Genomic DNA, 22,571 nt, shown 5'->3' on the forward strand with positions numbered 1-22,571 from the left:
TGTTAATTATAAATTATCTCTATTATTAGAAATTTAAAAATTCAAAGATATATTTAATTTATAATTCTGTTATTTTCAAATTTATAATTTTACAAAAAATATATTAATATATAAATATAAGAGATATTTACTTATTTAGAAATATCAGAAAAGGGCTTCTAGGTGCTTTAAGACAGCTGTTTTCTTCGATATTAAAAAATAAATATATACTAATAAAACATTTTTCTAAAAATAATTAAAATAAATTAATATATAATTTATAAAAATAGGATATTTATTTATTTAAGAATATCAGAAAAGGTCATCTAGGTGCTTTAAGACAGCTCTTTTCTTCGATATTAAAAAATAAATAAATACCAAAATATGATTATTTTTCTTAAAAGTAATTTATAAAATTAAATTTATAAATAGGATTTTTATTTTTAAAAAAATAAAAATAAACAAATATTATTTATATATATTATATGACTAAATAATAATAATAATAAATATTTAAAAATAAACATATAAAATTAAAATAAGTAATGACTGAAATAAATAAAATTAAAACTAGGGTATTAAAATATAAAAAAACAATAAACTAAAATTAGGGATTAAATTATAACTTGTTAAAATTAAATGGTCTAATTCAAAATGTCATAAATCTAAGTGCTAAAATAGCAATTTGTCCTTAGTTATTCAGGACTAAAATATAATTAATTAAAATGATAAGGGACTAAATCAGTTATTTGCCTTAATATATATAAACACTGATAATGACTAAATTATAAATTAAACAAAATTCGAAGACTAAATTAAACTAATCAAAAATTATTTTCGATGACTAAAATGCAAAGTTACATACTTGAGTGACTGCGGGTATAGTTTACCCACACAGGAAATTACACAAATACCCTCCCCAAAACGGTGTCATTTGGGAGAGGGTTTTTAAACCCCTAAATGGCTGACCCGAAGGTCAGCCTCTCATTTTCTCCCTTTCTCTTTTCTCTCTAAAAACGAGAGAAGAAATTCTCTCTCGCTTCTCTCTTGCTTCCCTCACCAGAGGGAACTCCGGCAACTGCCGGCCACCATACCCTGGTGTCAGTCGCCGCCGTCGGTCACCGCTCACGGTGGCCGGAACTATACAATCTTATACCAAAAGGGAGCGCTAAACACCCCCAATACCGAATCCAACCTTATTTTTCCCTAAAAAGCTCCTAATCGGAGCAGATCTACAAGAATACCTTCGGGTTTTGGTGGTTTCATGTGACGTTTGCTCTCCTCCATGGTAAGTTTCTTTTACCTTTTCTTCTTCCCTCGATTTGTTGTTGACTGAGATCGTTGGTAGTTTGCTGTTGTTGTTGGTGTTGTTGTGTTATGCTCTCTGTTTTTCTTCGTAGCTGTCTGTTCTTCTCCGTTGTTGTTCGTATCTCTCTCCGTCCTCGTTGGTTGCTTCATCTCTTTCTGTCTCTCCTCCTCTCTTTTTTCTTTGCAGGGGATGGTGGCTTTTATAGCCACCACTGGTGATGGCTTCAGACTGGTCCCAAATGGCGACCCTAGGTGAGTCACCATAGCTATGGTGGTGACTCACCATAGAGCTCGTTGTGTGGAGGGGCATCTGGCCTTCTGAAAAGAATCGAGGCTTGAGGCTTGGCACAGCAGCGACGGCAAGGCGGCTGGAAGCATCTGGAGGCGGCAACTGGGGTCTTCTGGAAGCAGCGGCGGCTGGGACGTGGCCCTAGGGTTATGATACCCTAGGGTTTCCTTGTTGGGACTATCTGGGCCGTTGGATCAAAACTAGATCCAACGGCAACAAGTTGAGGCGGTTGGATGATGATATGTAAACCCTAACTGAATCTAGGGTTACACATTTAGGCTCTGTTGGGCCATCTGAATTGGGTTTGTCCTGATCGGGCCTCCATGTTTGGGCTCTGAGATTTGTAAAACGGGCCTCAGGTTTGGGCCTGAAATGTAAATAAAATTATGTATTATTTAATAATAATAATATAACATAATAATAATAATAATAATAATAATAATAATAACAATAATAATAAATAATAATATAAGCAAATAAGAAAAAAACTAGTGTCTTCACATTGCTTAGAGACGAATAACATGATTAGTCCATTACCGCAAAATTATCATTGATTTTGTTTTTACTTCAGGAAAAAGACATGGTTGAGGCTAAATCTTAGACTGTTGCTCTTGTTTTCCTTGTCCAAAAGCAGCTCAACAACCCACATCTTGAGCAACCCCACAGGTTTAAATGTTTGTACTACACTACAGGCCAGGATTCCAAGTGTTCCTCATCTAAATGAGCAGCAGAATGAGGTAAATAAAGATAAGATGGTAAGGCTAGCTTAGTAACATATGACAGCATTTCCTTACGACATGGTTGAGTGTTACTCATCTGGATGAAGAGCCCTAATTAATAAAGATAAGAAGGAGCCCTAATTAAGCGTTATCTCCTGAAAGATAGTCTGGTTAGATTCTCCACGGGAATGAAGGAATTAAATTTTTTTTTACGGAGTACAATATTTAAAGGAGATATTAATTTATGCATGCATGGTTTAGTTTTAATGAAAACAAGAAATGTCTGAGATAACAGTTTCAAGAAACCACAGTACCTTAGAACGAAGTATGTCAAAGAAACACAAGCGGAACAACTGCATTGGACCAGAATGCCAGCGATGCTGCTGTTTCTTATATGCCTCGAAGGGCTCGGGAAGCTCACAAAGACACTGCAAATAAAAAGATTAGGTCACCTTTCCTTACTCTCTCAAGTGAAAAAGGAATTTTTTATATTATAAATGAGAGTCACACACCTTAACATCATTCAGATATACAAACTTCCATCCAGAAAGATGAGCACGAACGGCAATATCCATGTCCTCAACAGTTGTCCGTTCCAGCCATCCACCACATTCCTCGAGGGCCTTAATTCGCCACACACCAGCAGTTCCATTGAAACCAAAGAAGTTGATAAACACACCATTGACCTGCTGTTCAACCTCAAAATGGAATGATAAATTTATGTTCTGCAATCTTGTGAGCAAGTTGCCATCCTTATTCACAAAGGCCCACCTTGTCTGAACCAATGCAATATCGTCATTTCCCTAGAAGAAGACAGGGAAAAAAGTGCTGATCAGACAGAAATATATGTGAGCTAACAAATCAAAACTGAAAAACACCAAGGAAATATATATATTTACAGAGAAAATCCACTAGTACCAACTCAAATAGAAAAAAGGAAATTCCAACCAAGATATGGAGTTCCATCATTCAATTAATTTCGGCAGAAGCATTGAATTTCTTAATGTCTCAATGGTTTCATTCGATACCGGTTATGCAACAATTGACATGTCAATATTACTAAAAATAAGCATAGCATAGAAACTGAGAAATGTCAAGCATTTAAAAAATCAATTATGTTCCTAAAAATAAGCATAGCATAGAAACTGAGAAATGCCAAAACCTTCTTAAACTTGTGGAGTTCTCAGCAGAAGTGAACTAAAGTGTTACCTTGAAATGAGGAACGGTTCTCTTCAAGAAATCTGGTGCCGGTTGAAAATCAGCATCAAAAATTGCAACAAACTCGTAAATTTTCACATAATCACAATTCATTGCAGATTTCAGGTTTCCTGCCTTGTAGCCAGTACGGATAAGGCGATGCCTACATAATATGTGCACGCCCCTGTGCTGCCATTTCTGTACTTCTTTGATAAGAAGCTGAACATCTACATCATCAGAATCATCCAAAACCTGAACCAGCATCCTCTCCTTTGGCCAGTCCATAATACAAACGGCTGCAATAGATTGTTGGTACACCTGCACACCAGAAAGTGAAAAATTTATGCAACTTTTATTACAAACCTCTTATAAATGAATCATTTACTTTTGGGGGTGTTTGGTTTAAGGAATGTGTCCCATGTTTGGTTGGTCGGGAATCTCATTCTCGGTAATGTTTTATTACCAATAGTAGATTTTTTGGGTATATTACCGGGAATGTCATTACCTCTCTTCCCTTAGGTATTGTAACATTACCGGCATTTTTGACTAAAATGCCCTTAAATTTTTATTTTTTTTCAAAAATATCCTTCTTCTGTCATTGAATAATAAAAATTCTACGAAGGTTAAATTACAAATTTATCCTTAAATTATTTTATATTTACAAAACAAAATCTATAATTAAAATTTTATATGAAGTTTAGGGGTTAAATTTTTTTTACCTTTTCATTAAACCTTTTTTTATATTTTTAATTTTGTAAAAAAATTATATAAATATTATGAATTTAATTTTTTAAAGAAAATATATAAATATTTTACAATTTGTAATATTATACAGATATATAATAAGGATAATTTGGTCAAATATACATTCCAAAAATCTTTTATTCCTTTAACCAAACACGGTAATCTTACATTCCTGCTAAACCAACCAAACACAAAATACAACATTCCCAGTAATCCTATTCCTTGGTAATCTTTTATTCCCACTGGTAATCTTACATTCCGTGAACCAAACGCACCCTTGAAGTTCAAATTATTTTGATCAACTTCCAAGTAGTGGAACGAAAGCAAATGCCAAAATAATTTGAAGTTCGTTGGTGGGATTGGTAGTGTCATTGGTGAAAAACTGGTGGTTATGCTCCCTTTGCTTGTTCCACCATTCCTGAAACTCATAGTTGGGCGGTCGCGACATAAATCAACAAATGTAAATGAAATGCGTTCGAATCTCGCTTTGCTTGTAAACTGGTGGATATGGGGATTTGATTAAGATTATTTACCAGCAAATTCCCATAGAAAATAAAAAACCCTACATCACTAGGGTCATAATGCTACCAATGTAGATCCGTTAAAAGGATGAGATGACTCATGACTGATCTCATCACAAAAATAACAATAACATAGGGATAATGAGTTGGATCGAGTTAAATTTTTATTCGATCTGAATTTAATTTAAATATTTTATTTTTTATCTATTATGTTATCGGTTTTAAAATTTAATTTGATTTTCGGAGTAAAAATCATACCCACGGTTCAATACAAATATATATAACTATATTTTTATTAGGTAAAATAGAGAATTAATTAAAAGGATATAAACATATTTTTTTATACATGAAAAGATATAGATAAATGATTATTATTATTATAATTATTCTTAAATATACAAGTGAATAATTGTATATTTTATAAAGTCGTTTTTCCGGCAATTAAACAAATTCTAATATGAGAATCCAATTATTGATCCCTGAATTAGAAAATAAATATAGAAAATTTTAAATTTTTTCTAATTTAAATACTTGAATTCCATTAAAAAAAAAGAAAACAAACTTCAATTCCATTACAATGATTATTATTTTTTATCCTTCTTAAACAAAACAATAATACTACTTTTGAAATTAGGTGAGATAATAAAGCTCCATGGTTCAATGGGTCTAGTCAGAATCTCACCAATGCCAACCTGGGATTCTTTTGATGCAAAAGATAATCAAATGGTTGGTTATAACTTTTGGTTTAGGGTTTTAATCAAATGGTTGGGTATAACTTTTGGTTTAGGGTTTTAATCAAATGGTTGGTTATAACTTTTGGTTATGCTTAAATGAATTAATTACTTTTTTTTCATGATAATATTTTAATAGTGTAAAATAATTATGATATAATATATATTATAATTTTTTTAATCATTAATAAAATACATACACCCTATAAATATAATTACTTAAACTCTTTAATTCACATGAAAATTAGTGGGAAATTGCCAAGAATTAAGGGTTGCAGCCAGCTATGCTCATATAAAAGATCATCAATGTCTTAATCATGAGTTATTGAGATAGAAAATTTTAGGCAACAAATACAGCTGGTTACCACTTAAAAACACTAGTAAGGGTCTAATCAAGCAGATTACAAGATCTATCAGTGCTTTTTTTTTTTTAATATTGAGGTGATGGTAATCCCCGGTAATTTCGATATACGACGTCTAAAAAATGATTAAAAATTATGTGGCTTATTAAATAAGTAATCGATTAAAATTTAAATCGGTTATGTTATATTATTTAACCGGAAATATTATCAAGTACAATAATATATTAGGTAGCGCTTATATAATGTAATAGGTAGCACTTATATTGACCTATTTTCTAACTAAACATGTATATTTAAATTGGTAACATTGTAAATTTACCTATTACATTATAATTATCGTTTTAATGTTTTTGGGATTGATATAATTTTAAATGTATCGACACTTTATGCGTGCACCTCGTTGTGCTTTCATTTTAAAGAGTGTTGATAAATAATGTAAACTTATTTGCTAATTAACCAGTATATTTTTACCGGTTATATAATAATTATCGATTTCGATGTTTTTTGAATCGATATTTTTTATAAATGTATCGACACTTATGCGTGCACCAGTTTGAGTTCTTCAATCATAAATTTATTCTTTGATAAACTAAAACTGACCTAACTTTATCATATGAAGATAATAAGAGTATATCATAAGTTTGAATTGAGAGATGTCTGTTTCTGGGTTTTTGTTCTTTGAGAAACTGATAACATGGTGGGTTTCCTAATGTTATTCTTTTGTTACTGTAAAGTTTTTGTTCTTTTCTTGCTGGGTTTTGTTTAAAATATTTAATTTTTTGTATTAAAAATGAAAATTCTGAAATAAAAATGACCACACAAGCACACTTTTTTACTATCGGTTTTGTCATTTCGAGATCGATTTTATCATATTTTTATCTGTTATATTATTATGGATCGATACACTTTTATAAAGTATCGACACTTTATTGGCGCTATAACTTATTTTCTTTTAAATTCTAAAAGTGTCGATACTTATAATAAAGTATCGACACTGTCAACATATTCGGTAGCTCTTTACCGGTTTTGTCATTTCGAGACCTGTTTTATCATATTTTTACCTGTTATATTGTTATGGATCGATACATTTTTATAAAGTATCGACACTTTATTAGAGTTATAACTTCTTCTCTTTTAAATTCCAAAAGTGTCGATACTTATAATAAAGTATCGACACTATCAACATATCCGGTAGCGCTTTACCTGTTTTGTTATTTATAGACCGTTGTCATTTTTTTACCTTTTTTATTGTTATAGATCGATACATTTTTATAAAGTATCGACACTATCAACATATCCGGTAGCGCTTTACCTGTTTTGTCATTTATAGACCGGTTTTGTCATTTTTTTTACCTGTTATATTGTTATAGATTAATACATTTTTATAAAGTATTAACACTTTCAATATATCCGGTAGCGCTTTACCTGTTTTTTTATTTATAGTCCGGTTTTATTATTTTTTTACATGTTATATTATTATGGATATATAAATTTTTATAAAGTATCGACACTTTCGATATATCCGGTAGCGTTTTACCTGTTTTGTCATTTATAGACCGGTTTTGTCATTTTTTTACTTGTTATATTGTTATGGATCAATATATTTTTATAAAATATCGACACAAACCGACAAGCTAAGTTTACCGGTTACCAAATTTTTTAATATTTCTTCATGATTTCCACCTATTACATTATTATTACTCGATATTTCCGAATTTATCAAATATATTTTAATGTATCTAGTAACACCGTATATTAATCTGACTTTCCGGAAACAATCCCGGTGATCCCCATACAAAAGTTTTCAACAGAATTCTGGGAAATCTTTGTTTTCAGGTTAAGATTATGTCTCAAATTAATAAAGTTAAATGTCCAATAGTGTGCAAAATGAAAGCTGCATAATTAGCATTAATTGACAAATACTATATCTTACAAATGTTGGTGCCTTTTTCTCTGTAAAGATCTTTGCACCATGAATACACAGATTTTACATTGGGTAAATTGGTAAGGGGAAAAGGGATCCACTAAAAGGGGGTAAAAATGAATTAGAAGTTGAACAAGATAACCCTAAAATTAAGGGGGGGAAAGGGTAAAGAATCCTCCACTTTAACCCTAAGCATAAATGGCTAGTAGCTTAGTTATGGGAGTTCATGCACTGGTCCAATAATAACTTCATTTTTTTGTATATACAAAGCAGTAATTCTCTGCTTTAAACCTTTAATCAGCTGGACCAAAGAATTGTGTGTTATTAGAGCTCAACTTTCATGTCAGTGACTTGATTTGACCCTGCAATTACAAGAAAAATCAAGCTTGATTTGACCCTGCAATTACAAGAATAATCAATCAGTCTGGTTTAATTGGTTTGTTAATTCTATTATTATTATTAATCCTTTTTTTGTTGCTTACCCTGGAAGTTTTGTGAATGTAATGCCATTTCTTGGCTCTGATTAAATCCCATCCGAACTAGCGTTTCAAGGCCACCTTCACAAAATGTTGGGCACTGAAACATGATTTTGACACCCAAATTTTAGTTCTTTAGGTCTATGAAAATGGAGAAGATAAACTCTGAAAATGAAACTCACCTGAGGTACAGTTTTAATAAAATGGTTAATTGAGGCAAATGGGTGTTAAGTTTAGGGCAGATGGCAGAATCTAAAGGGTCCACCGAGCATTGAGACATTGTCCCATTAGCAATATTGCTATGTAATGGTGGATTTTGCTGGGACTGGTGCCCTAAAAAGACTGAGGAATTTACTGGGAATATTGGACTCTGCAAAGTGTTGTTTGATTGATATACCTGCAAAAAAAAAAGGAGAGAGAGAGGGGGGGGGGGGGAGAGAGGGTAAATTCCAATTCAAAGATTTGAAACATTATTTATTCTAAAAGATTAACTGTTCTTTAGACTTACATCCTTTTACATTACACTCTCCATGTTGAAGTCCAGGCTGGTGTTCACTGAAGCTAACTTCATTGAGAGGAGCTGCAAATAAAAAATCCATGAAAACTTTTATACCAAGAAATTGTTCACCACACGTTTATCAAATAAAAAATGTTAATAATTTTACCTCAACTTGTCGTTGCAATGATTGAACACAGTTTATAATTTCGTCCAGCATCAAGGCTTTTCCAGTAACCTACAATTTGAAACCCCAAAACCCCATTATTTTTAAAAATTAGAATAATCATTTTACTTGTTTTATGAAAGATTTTGTTTCAGACCTTGTTGCAACCTGGAACAAGATTTTGCAGCAGCTTCATTCTCCCGCTGATTTTCTCTCTACGGACCTGATCAAATTGACAGATATTGATAACCAAGAAACCCCAGATTTTGAATTCAGAAGAAAAGTGAATTATGTTTTATGATTCTCACTCTTTCAGCTAAACTATGGCTGTCAGTGGCTTGACCCCTTCTTGCTCTAACATGAATATAGTCCTTGGGAGGCTCAGGAGCCTTTGTATTGCTTCCATTGGCGTCTTCTTCCTCTGCTTTATCAGACCCATTTTCGTTTCCATTGATTTCGGATATCTTGCATCGCTTTTCATTTGATGCCTCGTTGAGTTTGGTCACCTGGAAACGAGTGATTATAGAATGTTGAAATGTACTCTCTCTTCAAAGAAAGTGGAACTCTGTTCAAAGTCTATACCTTCGAGGAATTTGGCGATGGGGATGGTGAAGTTTCCTTTGTTTTTGCTCTGGGGACTGCTTTTCTTTTCCTTGAATTTGATCCTTTAAAACCAGGCTCCGGATTTTGTTCGGAAACGGTGGATTCCTCTTGAGAATTGGCTGCCATTGTTTTTTTAGCCGGACTACTGGAAACACGCGGCAGCTTGACATTCGCCTCCGGCGGATTAAATCTACCAGCGACGATTTCACCATTGTCATTGGGTCCGAATCAAGTCATTCGGCCATTGAAACCCCTGCTTCCAAAGCAAGAGAATTTCGCTGCTCTCTCCGCAAATCCAGGATCAGCTGAGAAATCCGTGACACCGGAATTCAGCCCCATTGATTTCGGCACCGGCAGGTTCAATTTAGGAGGCGAATTCAGTGGAGTGCTGTAACAAGAAGAAGAAGCAGCCAACATGGGCTGAGAATGGAGGAGGATCTCACCGGAGTTACCCATGCTCTCCAGTTTCCCTATCAATTCCCTCATCATCAAGTTCTCATTTGACATATTGCAATTCGATGCAGCTGGGGAAGACACCATTGAACTCAAGGTTGACTCGCACTGTAAACCATAGTCAGTCGGAAACCAATCTTGGGACTGAATTTCCATTACCGGAGACAGCGACTGCCAATCTGACATCGGCGACGATGATAAAGACGACCCAAAGTGCAATGGCGGGATTCCTGAATCAAGGAAAAACTGGTTCTCCATTTACTAAAATTCAACGTGAAGATCCAGATAAAAAAGAATTGGGCTTGGGATTCTTTATTAAGGCAAATGAGTGGGAAAGAATGGGTTGTGGGATAAAAATGATTGCTTGTTTTCATAAAAGAGAGGTACTTAGAGGAAATGTTAGGCAGAACACAAATTTGGCGAAGAAAAGCAAAGCAAAAGAGAAAGGGGAAGAATTGGGTTAGGGGTCGGAATAGGTCAGGCCGGCTTATAGGGGCCTACGGCCTGGTCTGTATAAAATCTGGTTTTATCTGACCTATTTAATAAAAAAATAAGATCAGGCCTTTTTAAAAGCTTATTTAATTAAACAGATCAGACTTAGACCTATTAAAAAGCCTTATAAGCCTGATAGGTCGGCTTATTTAATGTGACTACTTTGTAAAATGCACTAAGTTAGAGTGACTTAATAGGGATTTTACTCTAAAATTAATGACTAAACTGAAAATATTAAATGTTTATTGTTAAACAGGCTTTTAAACAGGCCAAACTTTTAAACAGGTCAGGCCAGGCCTAAATAAAAGCCTTTGACAGGCTACAGGTCAAGCTCAGGCCTACAAAAATCATTGTAGACCAGGCTCAGGCCTATTAAAGCCTGGCCTGGCCTATTCCGACCCCTAGCTGCCATGGAGCTTTATAGATGTAAAACCGTGCCGCTTTCTTTTTGTTTTCCTTTTCTTTTTGCAATGATTAAACAATTTATTTTTCCTAATTTTAAAATAATAGTGATGTATGCTAATGGGACTATTATACTAAAGGAAATTATCAACTTCTTTGTGAAACTATTAGACTTTAGGAGATTTAATTAAATAATTTGATGACATCTCGACTGAACAAGATGACATTTATTATCTTAATGATCTTCTCTATTTTGGATTGTCATATCAGATTGGGGTACGTAGTTGTGTAACTTGTGTTCATAGACAGTTTCCTATGTCACTCGACCCTGATATGCGATTTGTTGATGGTCTTTTAGTAGTTTTCATCTCCTTTTGTGGTTTGTTTTCCGATGCAGTTAGATTCTATTCATATCTATTTTTTAATTTTAGTATTTTAGTTGGATTTTTAACGTTATCCTTATATGGTTCTTGTACGATCTTAAGTGACTAGTTTCTTGTGTTAATGATCGTAGGAAAATATTTTAATTTTGTGTTTAGTTTAGGATTATGGTTGTAAACATTCATTGTATTTTTGGTGTTTTTATTTTAATAAAACTAATGGCTTCTATTAAAAAAATGGATCAATATTGTATTACAATAACCATTGTCATAATTGACAAAAAAAAAAAGATAAATAGTATACGTAGATTTAATAAGTTTATTTTTTTATTAATTTAGTTTGATGAAAATAAAAGTTTAAAGATAGAAAAGGTAAAAAAAAATAATGATTAAAATATTTTTATATAAAGTTTAAGGGTTAAAAGTGTTATTAAACCAAAAACAAACTTGGTGTTAATAATTATAGTTCCAAGTAACACCCTTATTGGTTAGGGTAAACTCATACTTAGTACCCAACTATCACGTTCATTTTGTTTTAGTCACTCAACTATTTTTTATTTTAAAATTATATCTAGTGTTACGTTTTAGTTTCATTTTGGTCACTCGCTGTTGAAAAATTAAGAGAACTACTGATGTGACATTTAAAAAAGTAATAATGATGTGGCATTATCTTATGGTGACACATCAACATTATTGTTAATTTTTTAACAGCGGGTGACTAAAATATAACGTTGTGTATGATTTTGAAACAAAAATAGTTGGTGACCAAAATGGAACAAAAGTGATAGTTAAAGTACTAAACTTGCAGTTTACCCTATTGATTAACTTGAAGGAAGAGGAGGAATAAAGAGGGGGCATGGCATGATTTCAGTGTAAACAAGACACAGAAATCGTCATCGTTTAGCTGCAATTAGCAGGTTAACCAAAATTCGAAAAAGAAGAGGTGGCAGCGGTACATGCAAATGAAATGAATGGTACACGCGTGAATCCCCCATGGCCATTTGCACCAGATGAGTGCATGAATGATGAGCATTTAGCATAGATGAAATGTCAAAACGTTGTAACTTTGGTTTCCTTATATGGTGACTAGTGATGGTGTCGGACCTAAGATGATGACGACTATATATAGGTTGATAGGATAAAAAAATATGATTGTTAGATAATAAATTTAGTTCTGACATATCACATAGGCCAACGAGAGGTTATGCTAAGTGATCGTAGCTGATAGGAGGAAATGAAACTCTTGAAGTTTCTAAGAATTCCAGAGGCTTTGATAAATGGAGGATAGGCAACAAATGTGTGTTTTGGGGAGGAATTGTATGATTTAGGTTATTACGGTCCCATTAAAATGCTATCATTATTATCTGCTAACTACTTACTTTTATTTTATTTTTATTTCTAACACTATTAACCTCTTAGTATTAACTTTTATTTTATTTTTATGTTACTAACCATTAACTTTTATTTTTTTCGCATTTGAACTATTGTATAACCTTGCGGTGACACACCTCGGGTACGACCCGCATTATTACGGTCCGGGTTTAAAAATTATAATATTAATTCCTTAACCTTATTTTATTGTTATTTATATTTCAATATTTTAATTTATAGTTTTATTTATTCTATCTTTTAATTTTCAGCTTTTTTTTAGTCATTTTAAGTTCCATCATTTACTTTTCTGTTTATTTTTAATTTGAACTTTATATTATGTTTTATTTCATTTTAGCCCTTCATGTGATTTATGATCTCTATTTCATTTCTAGTATATGTAATTTACTTCATTTTTATTTTAGTCCCACATGTTTAGTATTTATTGCACTTTCAGTACCTACATTTTGTGTTATTATGAATTTTAGCTCGAGTTCCCTAGTTCTTGCTTAGTTTCGATTCACATGAATTTGATTAATCTATGTCTTGGTGTTTCCTAACTTTAGTATTTTTATATTCTAGTCCCTGTTTATAAATGTATGTATATATTTATTTTACATATTTTGACTTATATATTTTATACTTTTAGAATTAATATTTTGAAAAAATTATAGTATGCTCTATTTGTGTGTCAATTTTTTTATGTATACTCGCATCAATTTTCAAGAACGCATTTTGTAGAATGGGAATGAAAAGTGCAATATGTAGAGGTAACACAATTTAATACGACATTCGAACGAAAAATGAACTTGAAGCAATCGAGTATGCTTTGATAAAAACGATGAATCAATGTTTGATAAAAGGATCACACTTCAAATTTCGACTCGAATCCATAAATTTCACCACTACGACAACATATAAGTGGTCAGGTACTAATTTTGGGCGTTGTGGGGGTGCTAACCCTTCCTCACACGTAACTGACTCTCAAGCCCTTAAAAATGAATTTTATGGTAATCACATACCCGTTTTTTCTTTTTTCAAAGTGATTTTCCTTAAAATCGTTGTTAAAAGACATTTTTAGGTATTCAACCTACTTGACCCAAAGGTCGATGGCGACTCCAAATCCTTTCCAAATTCAAAGCGATTTCGAAATTCCCATCATTTCATAAAATTCGAGTTTAAATTTTATTTCGTTAAAAAATGGTTACGACATTGTGGATAGTTTTTTCGCTCGAGTCTAATTTGCAGTTTGTCGGTGATATTTCAGTAGTTTGATCCTCTTTTTTGGTTAGTTTGTCAATCCGATCAAATCTGTTTGTATCATCCATCTTTGTTTGAGTTTCTTGGTTAAGTTTTTAATCTTTCCTTGTATGGTTCTTATGTGGTCTTAAGTTGCTAATTTTTGTTTCAATGATTATAGAACATTTTTCTAATGATGTCCTTAATTTACGATCATCATTGTAAATCTTCATTATAATTCGAAATATTTTTTATTTTAAATAAAATTAGTGGTTTCTATATAAAAAATAATGCAATTAAAAGATTTTTTCTCAAGTAACGAGTATCAATGTCCCATGTCATAACCTTATGTTTTCAAATTGGTTACAAGAAACACATGAATGATTTATACAACCTTTTATATATAGATGTTTAATGTATATGTATATGAACATAAGGTTCGTTGAGTGATAAATAGGAGAAATTATTTGATGGATTCGGTTTACCATATTATCTGTGGTCTCAGTGAATGATATTTATGAATTTTAAAATAATTTCTAAATAATTACTTACTTTCTATTTACTTTGAAAAAAAATAAGATGAACAAATATTATTGGTTGAAAACACGGATGACGTGGAGAGTTAAATCCATGTAATAATTTTTCGACAAATAGAGTTTCTCAAATATCAAATCACGATTTCATTGCCTCGTTTAGTTAAATGGCAAAATTCTTCATTAGTAATATTTTATTTTCATTTGTTATTAAAAATGGCATGTTCATTACCAACAACCAATTGGTCTAGTGGGATGAGGCACTAGGTCCCTTAAGCAAGGTCAGAGATTCGAATCCTGGCGTTTGCGAATGGAGCAAACTGAGTTGGGAGTGTCGCCCTCGCCTCTACAATATTCAAACTGGATTATTTGGTCAATAGATCAGATACTAGTAATTAATTCAAAAAAATGACATATTCATTAGATGAATATCAACAACAAAGGCGACTTACTTAAGGAGGATTATATGCAATAACTAGTTGGGTTTATTCTGATGGTACTTTTAAATAGAGTTATAAATGAGACGAGATAGATCGTAAGTTACTCGAGATCGATTTAGTTAAAATTCGATTCCAACTTAAATTTGACTTGAATTCTTAATGAGCCGAAACAAGTATATAATACCCAACTTGAAAAGCACGCGAGTAAAGACAATGCATTAAATTTTTAGATTTTTTACATTAAATTATTAATAATATTAACATTTATATGTTGTTTTTTAATATTATATAAGATTTTCATGTACTAAGGTTTAGGTTCGAGCTCGACTTTGAGCTTCAATCGAGCTAAGTCTGAGAAAGTTTCAATTTCAAGTTTTTTTGAGTTCAAGTCGAGCTTCAATTTCTGATTTCGAGTTGAACTTGAAAATTTTAAACTTATGAGTTTTCGAGTCGAGTTGAACTTTAATTTTATATTCCAGGTTCAAGTCGAGCTTGATAATTTTAAACTCACAAATTTTTCGAATCAAATCGAATTCAATTTTAAAATTTTTAAATAAAATTAAACTTAACAATACTTAAATTCAATTAAGCTCATTCAATTCATCTCGAGTGTGAACGAAATAGATTGATCTTTTATTTGTACTTTGTGTGCGCGTTGACGATCTACCAAATAATAATCACTAAAATAATTTTATTATTATCACGATCGCATAAGTTATCATTATAAAATTATTAAAAAAATAGATATTTATAAAAGAAAATAAATGTGCGTGAAGAAACGTATTTTTATCGAGTTACGTGGATGATTTTTTTAATAAAAAGAGTTAGGTGAATGATGATGTTATAAAAAAATGATAATTTAACTCTAAATCGATGGATTTCAATTCATTCTAATAGTTATTTCTTTATAGAAAAATGAGTTTTGATTGAATTATGTTCGGGTAGAAGGTAAAAAACCTTCAACCTAACACAACTTAGAGATAATAGTATAATTTTTTATATATAAATTCATAGATAATTGCAATAATACACCCCTTTATAATTTTTTTAATTAGGTTATTATTTTATGTCGGGTTAATTTTATACTCTAAAATTTTGGATTAAATCAAGCTCGGGTTAAAAAAATATGCTCTTCGAATTGGATCAGATTGAATAAAAACTCGATCCGTTATCATATCTAGTTGTACAGCTCTTAAAAAAAAGGAGGAAAATCAAGGTCTAGAAAAGTGTTTCCTGAACAAATAAATAATTGGATCTTTATATGAATATCACAATAATGGGTGCAAACTAGAGGTGCACAAAAAATTCGAATATCTGATTTTGCGAAAAAAATATCCGAAATTGGATTTGGGAAAAACCGGTTTTTTTTTAACCGGATCGGATTTTTTTTAACCGGTTATTTTAACCGGTTTGGAGAAAAAAACCTAGACCGGTTTTTTTACCGGATAAAAAACCGGTTTGAAAAAAGCCGGTTAAAAAACTGGTTTTTATCCGAAAAAAAAACCGGTCTGGGTTTAAAAAACTAGCCGTTAATATAGCCGTTGGGGGGGATTTTGTGACCGTTTTTGACCGTTTTTTTTCTTTAAAAAATTACCATTTTACCACCCTAAACATGTATAAATAGGTTGGGGATGTATTTGGTTGATTACAAATTTCTCAAATCTTATTACACAACACTTAAACATCTCTCAAATCTTATTTTTGTAATTTTTGTTCATCATGAGTAACACGGCTGAATCTTCCGTCGGGGGAAACCTTGAAGTCGTGAGAGTGATCGAACACACTCGAAACAAAGACATTTGAGATCACTACGATTTATGTGAGATGTCAAATGGCTCGAGGAGGGCGCGTTGTAAACTTTGTCTAAAGTTTCTTGCATCGGAAGGAAACACAACGTTGAAAAACCATTTGACAAAATCATGCAAGGCACTTCGCTCAAGATCGGATCCTAGTCAATCGAATCTTACACCGCAAGGTGGTGTTTTTGTTTACGACAACGAAAAATTACGAGAAGCGTTTACAAAGTTCGTGATTACAAAAGCATTGCTGTTCGACCACTTTGATGATGAAGATTTCACGACAACAATTCAACAACTAATGCAACCACGTTATACTCAAGTAAGTCGTACTACCCTTTGAAGAGATGCTATAAAAATGTGGCGTACGGCGAGGGAAAAAATGATTTTAGGATTCCAAGAACACCGTTATGGTGTGTCGCTTACATGTGACGTTTGGAGTTCCCCTCATAATACCAGAAATTCTTTTTTAGCCGTTACGTCACATTGGTTAGATCAAGATAATTGGCAAATGATGAAAAGAACAATCGCGTTTGAATTATTCGGTGAGCCGCATACCGGTGCTAATTATTTACACTTTTAAAAAGGGTAATTTGTCTTTATAAATTAGAAAATAAAGTTTTTCTATATCCTTTGATAATGCATCGAATAATACAAACGCGGTTCCAAGATTGAAAATATTACTTTCACCGATTTTAGACGGTGCGTTTTTCATACCCGTTGCATTGCACACATAATTAATTATCCGTGCAAGCCGGTTTGAAGGTTATTGAGCCGATTAGATTAGAATTTAAAACAATGATAAAATCGGTTCTTTGTAACAACAACAAAAGACTAAATGATTATAAACGATTTTGTAAGTCCGTTAATAAAAAAGCTTTGGGTCCTAATTTGGATTGTCCAACTCGTTGGAACTCAACTTGGATGATGATACATACTGCCTTAAGGCAAAGGGAAACATTGCAAACATTTCACGATCGGCTTTTCGAGAGGGGTCATGTCCCAAACATTTATCCGGATTCGAGTTGGGAAACTATAGCCAAAATAACCGATTTGCTTGAGGTTTTTAAAAATGCAACAACTTTTTTATCCGGTGTTTATTACCCTACTAGCCCGTTGGTTCTTAATCAAATATTTTTGTTGGCTACCCGACTAAATGACTTTGAATTTGAAACCGAAGTTTTTCAAGAAATTGGCTTTGCAATGAAGGAAAACTTTTAAATATTTTAAGGAGATTCCCCCCATTTTTACTTGTGCCGCCGCTTTAAACCCAACGTTAAATGTTGGTGGGGTTGAAACACTAATTGAACAAATTGCGTTTGCTTTTAATCTAACCGATGATGAACCCAACTTTGTCCAAAACCAAATAAATTATTTTAACAAATGTTTTCGAGACATGTTTGCAATTTATTTAACTAAATACGGATTAAGTAGTGTAATACACGATCAAATGAGAATGAATGCGGAATCATCTAGTAGACGTCCAAGTAACATAAATTTGAATCTTTTTAACACTCTTGTAAATTCCCAATCCAAACGATCACGTACTACCACCCAAGTAGCGAGTTGGGAAATTACATGTCATGCGATTTTCTATCAAAATGACATTTGAAGAGTTTGAAAGTTTAGATATTTTGGCTTGGTGGAAAGAAAAGGAAGCACAATTTCCGATTCTAACCGCCATGGCCCGTGATTTACTAACCGTCCAAGCTTCTACGGTAGCTTCGGAATCCGCTTTTTCTGTTAGTGGCAGGGTTATATCGCAACGGAGATCAAGACTAAGTCCCGAGTCGGTGGAAGTATGCATTTGTTTAAAGGATTATTTGGATGGAGCGGCTCGTAAGCAACATATCACCACCCTAGAAGATGCAATTGATGCCAATTTGGAAGCAAACTTACACATTGAAGAAGTCGAACTTGGAATATCCCCTCCAAACGAAGAAGGCGAAGATGATGAAGAAGAAATGGCAATGTAGTTTATTTTATAACTTTATTTCAATTATCGTAAACTTTGTTTCAATTATCGAACTTGAAGTTTTTAAGTATTTGAATTTATCGAACTTGGAAGTTTTTAAGTATTTGAATTTATCAAACTTGGAAGTATTTAAGTATTTCAATTATGTTGAGTTAATTAAGTATTTCAATTATGTTGAGTTAATTAAGTATTTCAATTAAGTATTTGAATTTATAGAACTTGAGGTTTGATGCTTTCTCTTTGATTCTCTCTTGATTCTAGTTGCTTGATGTTTCTTGTCTTTGATCAATGGCTTCTAAGCTTGCTTAAATACACCTTGAATCACTTCTGAACGTTAGTGATAATTAATGAAGATAATATAGCGGTTTAAGTGTGAAAACATTTAATAAAAATGCTTGGAGCGTGGGGGAATCGGTACCCTCTCATAGGAAATCGGTTTCCTCTCATAGGGAATCAGTTCCCTAAGTGTAAAATTCAAATATTTCGACCGTTGAATAGGGGAGAATCGGTTCCCTCCGAGCATTCTGGAAATCTCGGAGCCAAACCATTCAGTGAGGAATCGGTACCCCCTTGGGGGGAATCGGTTCCCTATGAGCAATCTGGAATATTAAAATCGATTTTTTTATAACCGGTTTTTTAAAAAAACCGGTTTTTTTAAAACCGAAACCGGTTACACCGGTTAGGATATCCGGCCCTCCAAACCTGTTAGAAACCGAACTGGTTATTTTATAAACCGGTTTTTTTTCTATGGAAAAAAACCGGATCGGATAAAAACCGATCCGGATCGGATTGAAATCCGACAAATGTGCACACCTAGTGCCAACTGACATTGTCTATGATATTCGATTACGTTCAAATTAAAAATACTTGTATTTAAATTTTATTATGAATTAAAATACAAAAATATTTTTTTTAGTATTTTTATAGGTTTTAGATAGTGTAACAACAAGCTTCAAACGTAGCCTGAACAAACAAGATGACAACATTGTTAAGGACCAAAGAGATTCTTGAAAGAATGGACTATCTACTTCTATGGTACATAAGATAAAGCCAAAAGGTATATTTATATATTATGATACCACAAAGGTTCAAGACAGAGTCGACACTTGATCTTTTCTCTCTTCGGAAACGTTCAGCAACAATTCTCGAACACGATTCGTAAGATCCGATGTCTCTGGGTCTATCTTTAGGGGACGCCGATACAAACTCTGTAAAACTAGAAGCTGGTTATATTTGCTCCCATGAAAGGTTACTGCCTTTTCTGCATTTGCAAGTAAATAAGCAAGCAAGTGAAGCATACCTCAGAGGTCCACAAGCAATCACCTGCTTTACGGGGGATTATGTGAATATGTGTCTGAAATTAATATCATGAATTCATGGGGGAAGTGAGATCTCTTTTAGTTTCCATGAAACATACAACCATCTTTTCTGCCTACTCTAGACACAAGCATCCACAAAAGCAAAAATGGACTGGTAACTTACATGAAATATAACTTGACCAGCAGCTGCACCATTGTTAACCAACAAGTTGAATGAATCTGCGCATTGGAACTTCGTGGTTTTATTTTATGCAATATGATTCATGGCATCTACATCAATTCCGATACGTATAAATACATTGCCATCCACATTTCACAAGAGAGATTTAACACAAAGTCACAAACTACAGAGTCGGTAAACATAATGACTGAAAAATTGATTTTCCTCAAGCTACTTCATGGTTGAAAACCAACACTGCTGAGAATACTTATATCACACTGGTGAAAATTATATATTTCAATCATCCATATTTTCAAAATAATTTTCATGAAGAATCAACCAGGATGAACAAACAAATGCAGATCAGTTGTTTTGTTTGGTGGCTTCAGCTAGTGTTAATCTTCTAACCCTTTATAAGATATAATATTCAAGGAATGGCTTTGAAAAATCACAATTCAAAAGCCACAAATTTCAAGCGGTTTGATGGCAAATTTAACATGTATTAATATATGTAGTCTAACAACTTCAAAGAAGACTGAGATGTGTAGATCATAACTGCAATAAACACACTACAGCACATACCCGAACCAGTAGCTTTCATGATTGCGTTGCCAAGAAAAGGCACTTTTGAACACATCGCAGCTACCACCTGAATGCTCCTCAAAAGGCAAATAAAAGAGGCTCAAAAAAATGATTTGCTCAAAGAAAATTCTCAAACAAATCTCAAATTTGCAAAGCGTGATACTTAAACCCACAACTTTTATATAAATGAAAGTATATTTAAATACAGATACACAGACAACATTAATGTACGCATGATAAACACTTCTTTTGCATGGACCTGGCACAAAAGCCAAACTAATAGATCTTATCTTTTATAAGTTGGTGTGACAACAAATACGTCCACCTTGTAAAATCAAGGAGAAAAATCTATCTTGAAATTTAAACAAAGGACACTAGTTCATTGCTTAGTTTTCTTAAACATTTCTTTTAACCCCAAATGCACAGTTTAACACTTAACTATTCTCACCAAAGTATACAAGTTTCTAAAGAATCAAAATTTATATGCAAAATGTTCAGTAATAATGAAAAGTGATCACAACTGCTTGAAGAAACAACAACTAGGTCTACCAAACTTACAGAGGGTGGAGTTGTATCCAATGAAGAAAAATGAGACTTTGGGATAATAAGAGAGTGCCTAGGAAACAACTTGCAATGATTAGCTCAACACACCAAAAGAAGCTCATAATGTAAACATCATTTTAAGGCGATTATAGTTCAAAAAGTAATGTGACATGATAGTTTTTCAAAGAAGTTAAAATTAGCCCAATCCCCATATATAGACCATGGTTTTTGTTTTTCCTTGGTATTCATATCGAGGTCAAATGTAGACTAATTAGAAAGTGAAAACAGCGCCAACCTTCCTATCCCAATTCCCAACTACACATGCCCTTTATTCTTATTTTCCAACAACCAACTCTATTTTATCAATTAGGCAATTATCAATTGTATTAATTTAACTTGGAATAGAGGTGAGTAAAAAAAAATCGATTTTTTCGAGTTGATGATACCTATTTTATAAATCAACTTTATTTGAAATTTTTTCCAATCAAATTGAGTTTTACTCCCCTAACTTGAAACTTGGAAGTTACAGCTTCCATATCAGCCCACCTATATAGAAAACTAAGCCTAATAAGATGAGCTAATTGAACTTAGTCCAGACCAGAGGTCAGAATTTACCATACAATTGCAGAATTGCTCTGCTGTAATTTTGCATTTCAGTCCATAACATAAAGTAGAAAAAATAGTTTGGAGATGGTAGAAAATAAAATTGTTTTGGAATAACTAGAGGAAAGATGATACCTTACCCACAACTCAAAGGTCTGGTATCCAATATACACAAGCACATATCATCCTCATACAGCTGCTTAAAATCGACACAAATAAACAAACCAAAGTTAAACAAGAAATTTGGAGAATCCAGGTGAAAAAGCAAGTGAGAGAAGAGTTTCGGTACCTTGCAAGCAGGGGATTCGCCGCGAATAATTAGACAGAAAACGCAGTCGTTCCTCTGGGGAGCGCAAGCGGAAGGAGAAAGGATTGAAAGGGGTGGAAGAGGGGCCGAACGGGAGGGGCAAAGATGGGAATAGAGAAGGGCTAATCTCCGAGCCTCCATATGAGAGTTGGCTAAATTTGACTATGGCGTCTGGTGTTGTTTTGTTTCAAGTGTATTAGTAGAAGTGATTATGGAGGTGGATGGATGGTGGTGATTGGGTTGGCTTATCCGCATCCACAGCCACCCACGTGATACTTTTTTGTCTCCCTTTTCTTTAACAATACTCCATAATTTACCCCCAGAAAGGGGAAAAAACTGAAATTTTCTGGACTTACGCTTCACGTGTAACAAAAACATATTATCTCATTCTTCAGGTTCTGACAATCAGTCAATCACCACCAACCCCATCCTGCCTACTCAAAACTCTAATCACCGCGTTCCCC

General features: G+C 33.1%; 2 protein-coding genes and 1 pseudogene across 3 annotated transcripts; all 3 read right to left on the bottom strand.

Annotated features, from left to right (window-relative positions):
- Window positions 1-794: 794 nt before the first annotated feature.
- On the bottom strand, window positions 795-3,866 carry LOC120133130 (probable xyloglucan glycosyltransferase 6). The gene is made up of 4 exons (XM_039149780.1): window positions 3,505-3,866; window positions 2,808-3,098; window positions 2,610-2,723; window positions 795-1,943 (listed from the first exon to the last, which is right to left on the bottom strand). Exons 1-4 carry the CDS (start codon window positions 3,775-3,777, stop codon window positions 1,932-1,934), a joined length of 690 nt encoding a protein of 229 aa, XP_039005711.1. The 5' UTR covers window positions 3,778-3,866; the 3' UTR covers window positions 795-1,931.
- A 3,920-nt stretch (window positions 3,867-7,786) lies between these two features.
- LOC120133086 lies at window positions 7,787-10,458 on the bottom strand (annotated as a pseudogene).
- A 9,070-nt stretch (window positions 10,459-19,528) lies between these two features.
- LOC120133087 (adenylylsulfatase HINT3-like) lies at window positions 19,529-22,270 on the bottom strand. Of its 2 annotated transcripts, none has more exons than XM_039149739.1 (7): window positions 22,090-22,270; window positions 21,941-21,996; window positions 21,213-21,270; window positions 20,655-20,721; window positions 20,076-20,131; window positions 19,894-19,947; window positions 19,529-19,809 (listed from the first exon to the last, which is right to left on the bottom strand). In XM_039149739.1, the coding sequence occupies exons 1-7, from the start codon at window positions 22,246-22,248 to the stop codon at window positions 19,780-19,782; spliced, it is 480 nt and encodes a 159-aa protein (XP_039005670.1). In that variant the 5' UTR covers window positions 22,249-22,270; the 3' UTR covers window positions 19,529-19,779. The 2 variants fall into 2 exon arrangements, with proteins under 2 accessions (XP_039005670.1, XP_039005669.1); XM_039149738.1 differs by having other exon boundaries at window positions 19,529-19,801; window positions 22,090-22,269.
- Between the last annotated feature and the right edge of the window lie 301 nt (window positions 22,271-22,571).

The sequence above is a fragment of the Hibiscus syriacus genome, unplaced genomic scaffold, assembly GCF_006381635.1.
Source record: "Hibiscus syriacus cultivar Baekdansim isolate YM2019G1 unplaced genomic scaffold, ASM638163v2 tig00110577_pilon, whole genome shotgun sequence".
Classification (NCBI taxonomy): Eukaryota; Viridiplantae; Streptophyta; class Magnoliopsida; order Malvales; family Malvaceae; genus Hibiscus; species Hibiscus syriacus.